This window comes from Amborella trichopoda, chromosome 8, assembly GCF_054954075.1.
Source record: "Amborella trichopoda isolate Santa Cruz 75 chromosome 8, AtrichopodaSantaCruz75HAP2 v2.0, whole genome shotgun sequence".
NCBI lineage: Eukaryota > Viridiplantae > Streptophyta > Magnoliopsida > Amborellales > Amborellaceae > Amborella > Amborella trichopoda.
In genome coordinates, this window is record NC_142343.1 from 42,532,963 (window position 1) to 42,542,649 (window position 9,687).

At 36.8% G+C, this 9,687-nt stretch overlaps 1 protein-coding gene across 1 annotated transcript; it reads right to left on the reverse strand.

Moving 5' to 3' along the window:
* Window positions 1-1,969: 1,969 nt before the first annotated feature.
* On the reverse strand, window positions 1,970-9,240 carry LOC18432270 (superoxide dismutase [Mn] 1, mitochondrial). Its single transcript, XM_011624339.3, has 6 exons — window positions 8,944-9,240; window positions 6,703-6,749; window positions 6,465-6,590; window positions 6,247-6,303; window positions 4,215-4,292; window positions 1,970-2,170 (listed from the first exon to the last, which is right to left on the reverse strand). Exons 1-6 carry the CDS (start codon window positions 9,233-9,235, stop codon window positions 2,078-2,080), a joined length of 693 nt encoding a protein of 230 aa, XP_011622641.1. The 5' UTR covers window positions 9,236-9,240; the 3' UTR covers window positions 1,970-2,077.
* Between the last annotated feature and the right edge of the window lie 447 nt (window positions 9,241-9,687).

The window sequence follows — 9,687 nt, forward strand, 5'->3', positions numbered from 1 at the left end:
AAAGAAAGGAAGAAAGAAAGAAAAAAAAAAAAAAAGGAAAAGAAAAAGAAGAAGAAAAAAAAAGAAGAAAGGAAAAAGTAAAGCATTTGAGCTTCACAATTGATTTACCTTGTGGTGGGATGGATCCTGATTCCAAAATCTCAGCTGGGTCATTTGCATGAGGTAAGGATAGTGCATGGCATTTTTTCTTAATGTCAACGGTAAATTTCATCAAACATATAGTTACAAAACAAGGTTTTGCACAAATTTGCAAAATAAAAATAAAAGTTTGAACCCAGCTTGAGCAGTGTCTGAGAAAATATTTTTGACATGTTCACAACCACCAGATTTGAAAATATTTTTGACATGTTCACAACCACCAGATTTGAGATCTAAAATCTAAAAGACAATAATAATTGTAACCTCCTAAAAATAAACAGCCCGTTTGTATACTTTTTATATATATCTAATTCGATTATCTTCATTTTTCTTTTGCCCTGTGAATTTTTGCATTTTTCGCTTGTAACGTACTTTTTTTTTATTGTGGATTTTATATCTAGTTTATGGGATTGTATACAATGAGACCATTTTATTTTTATATAAAAAAATCACAATTACTTATATCCGATGTGAAATTTAATAGCTTCGATGTGTCATAAAATTCGAGAAAATATCTTGAAATAAATGCACCGACCCAATTTCACATCCAATGATCAAAATTAATTCTGATCAAAGGTATACTTTCCCATAAGTTTAAGTATTGAAAATTGTTTTCTGACATGAATAGAACCTCAACCCGCCAAGGAATAGGGACTCGTGGTATGCCAGAGTAACATATTGAGTTTCATTCCCACCGTACCGATAAAAATCAAACCAAACAATAAAAATAAAACAAATAATCTAGCTGAATATAATGGAAACTAGAAAGCTTATCCAAAATTTGAAATTTTTAGGAGTTCAAAATCTTCTTTTATCACGAACGCCCCCAATATCCACCGCAATCGGTAAACATTATTTGAAACCTAAGATTCTTTATAGTAACATTATCTCATCAACTTTTGTGAAAACTTCACAGCACCCGTAATACGTGCAGTCTTATGTTTACATGGATTAGCGAAGTCCACATCTTTTTAGGTAATACAAATGCTCAGCTTACAGAGTATTCGATCCTACGGATCACCGTACAGGGCTTTCAATGCACGTTAAGCTTCGCTTCACCATAGATAATTTTGACTCAGGTACTTTGATCACCATCTCATACGCAAGAACATAATGGCCCCTTCTAACTTCGGAAGGTGTTTATAATATTCCGAGATTGTACATCATAAGACCATTTATTTTAGTCATAAAATGTGAAATCCAATAGATAAAAATGTACCATAGATCCACATATTCGAAAAATTTTATTTTGGACTTTGTACCTAAACAACGATACATTATTAATCACCCAATTTCAAATCTAAAGGTCAACAGACCTTATATCAAAATACACCATAAAAGCAACTATGCCACTCGGTCTCTTTAAGCAGTGATTTAAGAATTGTCGATCTAGATTGGAGTCCTGGATACCCAGAATGAATCTTGCCCAAAACCAGGAATCAGTTCTGTTAATAGGATGGGATGGGCAAGCCAGAGGGAAGAGCAATTCTGTGAAACAGTGTTTGCCCGCTCCCCACCCACTGTATATATCACTATTTGCTTTTCATTTAAAAAATTTAAAAATGTTATTTTAAAATTTTTTTAGATGATTCACACATAGTATAATCAGTCAGGATCTCCATAGACAAGTGATCTAGATCGATCCACCCGGTGACCAATCCCACCACCCGCTAAACAACCAGAGCCGTCTCCCACAGCCCAAACTCGATGTCAAATTATACAGCAAAAAATACAGCATTGCAATTCTAAGTCTCTTTTTTGATATACACTAACATGCTTAAACAAAGTAAAATTAAAACTTCATGCGCTGAAATGTTATGACTCTGCCAAGTGAAAATGGATGCACCAATGCAAAATGCTTTATTAATACACTGTTCACATCGACCATCTCTTTTCTACAAGGAAATCAAAAGATGCAGTGAAAAACATAAGCTTTACCTCAAGCTCCTCCTTTCTTAAAAACTTCACCTGCATACTCCCAATTTATAACATTCCATATGTTCTTGAGGTAGTCTGGCCTCACATTTTTGTACTGCACCATGAATACCAAACAAACACAGCAGCAAATCATCACAATCACTACCACAATGTGGGTGAAAGGGTTCATATCTAAAAGGTGTTTATAATCACCACCCACCTAATAAATGCTACTGCACCATCTAATAATGTCAACCACACTATTGTTTATCATAATTATTTCAAACATGTTAACAGATTTTTCTTTTGGGTGTGGTTCATATAAACGGGCAACCTTACTTGTAAAGGTAAGGTTCTACTGGTCTCAAAAAATCTATTTTATTTTTGACGCATAAAAAATGGGTGCGGTTTGTATGGAGCCTAAGCTCTAAACAATCAAATTAGAGCCAACCTTCAAATAGTATAGAGAAATGTAATTTCAATACTAAAAACCTTTGTGATCACCTTATATATTTCTATTTTTATTTATAAATTTAAAGCTTCAAAAATAGAGTAGATCAACATAACTATGAAAACTTGAAAATCTTGACAATTGATGGTCCAAAATTGTGTTACAAAATACATATTTCCAAAACTTGAAATCCTTTTTTTTCTCATGTCCATGCATCTTAAAATCGAGATGATCAAATTGAGAATATTTGGACATCAAAAAATCTCTTCTAGTAAAAGTTTCGTGGTAGGCTCCAAATTGATTGTTTAGAGCCTCGGCTCTATATAAACTTTTCCCATAAAAAATTGACCTGTCTGTTAAGAGATTAATAAATCTTCAACATTCAAGTAAAATTGATGTCTCAGATTATTGCAACCTTACTTCTACGAGTAAGGTTGCCACCTTATATAAACCTTTTTATTTTTTCTTTAGTAGACAATTGTTTGAACCACTCCATAGTAGTTATGGGACCACCCGGGCAGCCCACCTTACCAGAACCGAGACCAACGAAGCCCCCCCTTGCTCCATGTGGGCAATCTATGCAAACAAACTTTTTCCGAGGGGCACCCAAAAGCGCCAGCTTACCCTTCCCCATCCTGTAGGGTATTAGAAAGAGAGCCTCTTCCAATATAACAAGAAATAGATATTGTACAGTTCCAAGGGCCAACTGCTACAGAATTAGCCCACGGGACCACCTCGAGCTATTGAGATTAGAGTTCTTCATGGATAGTATGGATCTAATAGAACATAAGGGAGGTAATTTTCTCCTTTTCTAGGGACACATTTTTTATAGGTTTCAGCTTTTATTGAAGGGGAGATCCACATTGAGACTTGAGAGAGAGAGAGCAGCGAAGTTCCAATAAGAGAGTGCAAAGTATGAGAGAGCCCATGTTTAGGTGTTTTTAAGAGAGACCTTTTCCAGTGGACCCCAATTTTTTCGGAGAGAGAACCCCATCCTTGGCCTAATAGAAAGGAAGGGAAACTGACCTGGTCTAGTAGGTTTCAATTTAACTACTTAAGAGAGAAAGAGCGAGAGAGAGAGAGAGAGAGAGTATATCCTTGGGCTTCGGTACTCTCTCCCTCTCTCTCTCTCTAAACCAAAAGAAGGAAGCCCAAAACCATCAGAAACAAGTCACCCCCGTCCTCTCTATGCACACGTCTCCCTCTAAAGGACACTAAAAACGCAGTGTCACAGACCTCTCCCCCCTCTAGCCATCTTTGTTATGCTGAACAAAACACCATCATGCACGAACATGGAGGTCAACCTCTGTATGTAGCTGCAACTTTAACCGTAAGACTCCACTCAAAACCACATATGGTGTTTCTTTTACTTCAAGATTCATCAAGTAGGTCCCATATCTCTCTCACACTACTAGATCAAATCTTGCATTCACCCTAGACGATTAATCTCTAGAGATCAGTCAACAGGTAATATCTGCAAAGATTGAGCTCTAACTTTTCTACTCACTTTCTTTGAACGAATTCATTCCATTAATGATGAAGTTCTTGAACAATGTGCAGACTTTCCCAGCTATGAGAGCCAATAAAAGGGGACTTGCCTCAAATACAGACATTTTACCCATGACTGTAACTGAATTAAGGGAATTTCATTCAATAAAAATACATACTGTCAAGAAATCAACCAGCATGGAAGAGAACAAAAAACTACCTGCAAGTAGTAAGCATGCTCCCATACATCAATCCCTAACAATGGAACCAGGCTTGCTCCTTTGGTTACCAGTGGATCCTATCACAAAAACATTCGAGGAAAATCGTGCGCATTAGCTAAATGATACATGTAATATGAAGTAAAAAACCAAAACAAGAGACCATAAAAGTATATGCTGTTAAGTTTTACGCATAATTTATTTACCTTTCCCCTCCTTCCCCAAAACCCCCCATCCCCAATAAAATAATAATAACAATACTAATAATCATAATAGTAAATAGAAATAAAAAATAACAGTAAGTGTCAACACAACTATAAACGGACATCATAAGGGCATAGTCCAAGTGTGTTGAAAAAGTGATCTACGCGTCAAAAAGGCAGACCCCATTCCTTTTGAAATAATATTAACGTAGAAAGATTAATAATTTTAATATTAATATTGCCTAATATTATTAATATTTATATTATTATAAGATGAGGGAAAGTAGATTTAAGTCAGCTGGTCATGTTCAGCGTCGACCAAAAACAACACTGGTTAGGTGGAGCGATTTGATTCAAGCGGAATGGCGTAGCAGGGCTCGTATAGCTGACCCAAATATTTCGGATAAAGCTCGAACGATGAGGATGATGATGATGTTTATTGATATTAGTAATATTAACATTAATATGCAAAATTATATTGGAGAAATGAAAGCAACAATCCAAATTTCAATAGAAGCCGTTAATTACTTTATGAAGAAAGAAGGCACTTTAGCTGGAAACATTCAGATAAAGATATTATCTCACTTCTAAGCAGTAGGATATTGAAGCCCATGTCCACTATTGAAGTTCAAACTCAAGAACCCACCAAGGCAAAGGCTCCAGCATCAGGGATAAGGGCTTCCTTAAACGTAAATCCAATTTCTACGTACCAAGGGAAGCTTCTAGTGTGACTGATCTTGTTTCAACCCCGTATACAATAGTCATAGATTGCGTAATTTTATTAGGGCCAGTTTGGATGAACCACTAAACACCATTAATACCATTATCTTCCTCTGCTTGTACGGGGACACTACTGCAACCCGTTTATGTCCATATCTTTTGAAACACCGGTTCTGCAGAAAATGCCATTGAAAAATGGCTATCTGATTATAGCCAAAGGGAAAAGAAAAACACCTAGTTTTTCCTTATTCCATAATAGTAAAAGGAAGAATACCCCTGGGCATGATTCCTAAATTGGTCCTTAAGTTGTATCCATATGAAATAAAACCAAAGGGCAACAACAGTTCTCTTACAGAAACATATGAATAAACAATATCGTCCTGGGAAGTCCTTGAACTTGATGAAAGAAACAAATGAACGAATAACATGCAGATTGTGTAGTGAAAGTGCAACAAGAAAAGACAAAATATTGCCAAAGAATTACAGAACAATGAATGAAACCAATGCATTCTGAATCTCATAAGTCATATTTGAGCTTCAACCGCTTATCTGAATGGTGATGGTGTACCTCCACTGTTTTAGCCATACCTGTATCAGGGTATCAAGGGTCCAACGCCAGGCCTAGCTGGGGATGAGTAACACAATGTCAACATGATAATCGTAGGCTTACTTATGGTGGAGACTGGAGACTGCAAGACCCAAAGCCAAGGATATCCTTCTGGGCATGAGATATTTGTATGTTCGTTCTCTGTACCCTTGATTGTAGATGGGTTGGATAAGATGAATGCGTATGTGGAGGTTGGCAGATGTGATTAAGGAGATTTAACAGAATACATGACATTCAGACATCAACTTATAGATTGATAAATCATTGACATGGCATGTGCTCAGGCCCATCATGGAGCCTCAGGAAAACATTCTCATGCTTTGAGACAGCTGTAATATTTATTTTTCAGCAATAACATTTAACCATCAGAAAAATAAATCCTCAGTGACATTGGATTCACTATGATAGATATCAAATAATAAAACATATAATGCACCTTTTCCATGATATTTCAAAAGGCAGGTGAGCGAAAGTTTACTCGCAGTATTCTTGTAAAAAGTTTACCTGATTTGCTGTTGTTTCAACCGAAAGTGTCTTTGTTTCTTTATCAAGAGCTAGCCACTGTTAGGATGCACAAAGGAAATGAACAATTAGAAGGACATCAGAAAAATCTAAGTCCCCAATTTAACATGAAAACAAAAACATATAAAAAAAGGACAATGCCCTCTCATCCACAAATAGCTAGAGAGCCTAACAGGAGTGTGCTGAGCAACATGACCTACCACCCATCCAGAACCCTGTAAAGCAGCACCCTGAACATTCATTTTCTTTATCAATTCTTCAAGAGAGCCAAAATGTTCTTCAACCGCCAAACCAAGAGGACCTTTTGGAGGTTCACCCCCTCCTTCCTGCCAATAGTTTAAACACATGCACACGTTTATATTTCTCCAACAAAGATGAAAAAAACGAGAAAAAGCAAAACAGAAATAGGAGTTCACAAAGGAGAAAAAAGGAGCTTACATTAACAGGAGCAAGATTTTTCCAGAAAATTGAGTGGTTTATATGGCCTGCAAGAAGAATAAATTAGAAGCTTGAAGATGTGACCTAAGAAACATATATTGAATTAAAAGTTCCAGTTGAATAAAGGTAGTTTAACTAACACGCCCACACACAAATAGATATATCATCACTCAAGGACAAACACATGACTGGGGATATTTCTTTGACCTGAAATTTTCCAAATCCTCAATCCTTCACACTTAAGAAGGATTAGGGTGAAAAAAAAAAAACAATTTTGAGCACTTAAAGCCTAGATCGAGTATTGGCAAAAGGATGGTCTAGAGCTCTTCTTGATGCCGATTTTAGATCAAGCACTTTTTGAGCTCCAATTCCTTTTTTTTTTTTTTTTTTTGAAGATTCAATGTAAACATGAATAAACATGATACGAGGGTTTTTGGGTCAAACAAATCCCCCAAGCTAGGTGTTTAGCTCAAGGGCTTGCAAAATCCATTTCCCCCCAACCCCAATCCACATGAACAAACTCACTTCATGAAGCACAAATTTCAAGGGAGATTTGCCAGTTAGTCTCTATACAATCAAATTACGGGTCAACTTTTAAGATCAACAAACATAAATGTCAATTTAAATCACAAACAACCATTCATCGGTTATGTATAAAAAAAAGGTCTATGATCTACCATTCAACTAATTATTAGAAAGGACAGCCCCTTGGGCTCTGGGTCACTGGTAGACATATCAATTTGGATGATGGAAGTCAAGTGTCCAAACCATTGAGCTTCGTCCCAAAAATCCAAACAAGCTGACCTATCCATATTTAGAAAGGGCAGAAACCTTTATAAACTCTAATTGAAATGTAAGAATAGAAGGAAGAACAAGTGACGAGGTACACGAAATGGAAATAAACAACTGATCTTCTATTTGAAATGTAAAGAAAGCAGAAAAAAGCACGCAATAAGCACCATGACTCTCAAACCAACATTTTTTTTGATAATGTTAACTGATATATATTATAACAAGGTCATTGAATACAATGACCTGGAAACTCTCAAACCAACATTATGATTAAGATATATCGAATAAAACTTGTGAAAATGGAGGAGGGCAAGGGAACAAGTAAGAAGCGATGGTAATCTATGTAGAAAAGGCAGAGTAGCGACGGTAGTTTGTGACTTTGCGGACAGGAAGGGGAAAGGGTACCCAAAAATAAGGGATTGGAATCTTAAAAAAAGGAAGAGGACTAGCCACTGTGAAGAAACGGGGTAAGTTAAAACAAGATGAACGCATAAGAAGGAGATAAAGGAAGAGTGGGTTTCGAATAACAAAGAAACATAAGGTAATTTCAGCCAAAATCACTTCGGTATTTTAATCAACTTTTATCAGCTTCATACCACTAGGGTAGATTAGAGAATGAGAAGGTTTCAGTAGCTAAATAACATAGTTTGATATTTTGATCAGAAGTTCTGAACTTCACAACCTCACCTCCATTTCACTATGCAGCTTAGATTAGAAATAAAATCACAGTAGAAGTTGGGAAAGTATGAAGAACTCAGCAAAGGAATGAATTTTGAAATGCAAGCATCTACAAGGTGAAAGCAATTAAAATGCAAAAAAAATCAAAAAACAAATAGCAGAAGCACTCATCAAGAGTTCAGTAACTCTAATATACAAAACCCAAGGTCAAATTTCAGTTCCAAAAAGACGAATCCATTATAGCATTACAGAGAGAAATAAGGAAGAGTCATCAGCAGCATAAATTCAAGCTCTTCAACATGACGAGACTAAAAAACGCTAATACATCCCATTTATGTGAAAAGGATTTGGAGTCAATACATAATCGGCAAAAAAAAAGTCCAATGCTAAGGAAAAAAGATTCACCGGGCAATAGAAACCTAGAATTCAAGAAACCCTAGGTTCCTCCAAATTCAATAATAGCGGAAATGGTAAACATCAACCAGTAAGAACTTGAAAACTACTTATACCGCCAAATTTTGACGCGCTAAATCCATACCAACCATCCAAATGTAAAAACCCATGAATCAGAGCAATAACCGCCAAACACTAGCACAAACAAAAAATTATCAAATGAATACTGCTTTCCATCTACATTCTCACAACAACAAAAATACTACTTTCCATCTAAAGCCCTGACTCACTCCAACTACTACACAAACTGAGATTAAAACATAAAGAAAAATACAAAAGAAATTGAATAATCAGAATCCAATTCAGAAAACTAGCAACCTCCTCCATTAAATTTGATGGCACTCTGAAGCTGCACAGTCGAAGAGGCATCACCCTTAGCCAAGGCCTGATCGAGCAGCTCAAGGGCATTGTTAAAATTCGTGACATAGGCCTGGTGATGCTTTTGATGGTGAAGTTGCATGATCTCGCCATTGATGGCGGGCTCTAGGGCTCCATAGTCATAAGGGAGTTCTGGTAAACTGAAGGTCTTGAACTGACGGAGAGGCACAGTCGATCCATAGTGGCTTGGAATTGGGAAACAGGGTTTTTTGAAGAGAATCCTCAGCGCCATAACCGAACCACTGGAGCTCTGATGAACCAGAGGGATTAAATGGAGCTAAAAACAGAAGGGGGGTCGAGAAAAGGCCGAAAATGAGAGCTAGAGAGAGAAAAAAAAAGCTAGATAGAGAGAGAAAATGGAGAAGGCTTGTTTTCGTGAGCTCGGCTGTCTAGTTTAACCACCTCGTTTGTATGTAGTAAACTCACCCGAAACTATCACAACATAAGGTGGAATAACAAGAATTTTGGGTGTCTGGAAGAGATCGTCACGGAATAAAGCGTTTTTTAAGTATAAAATCGGTGACACGTGTGTGTCATGCACGTGGTACTCACACGTAGCAGAGGGTTTAATGGATGGCGTGTTTTTACATCTAGAAAGGTGTAGGTGGCACGACACTCCCTAGGCTCTCTCCATTCGAGACTGCACGACACACTTTGGGCATGCCATGTTTTTGACAAAATTGT

Bases quoted from the DNA above. Each gene is read 5' to 3' on its own strand.
- LOC18432270 (XM_011624339.3), bottom strand. From the start codon at position 9,235: ATGGCGCTGAGGATTCTCTTCAAAAAACCCTGTTTCCCAATTCCAAGC. The intron at 6,750-8,943 runs GTTGCTAGTTTT...TTCTTCTTGCAG, and splicing joins CATCAAATTTAATGGAGGAG to GCCATATAAACCACTCAATT. The intron at 6,591-6,702 runs GTAAGCTCCTTT...AACTATTGGCAG, and splicing joins AAAATCTTGCTCCTGTTAAT to GAAGGAGGGGGTGAACCTCC.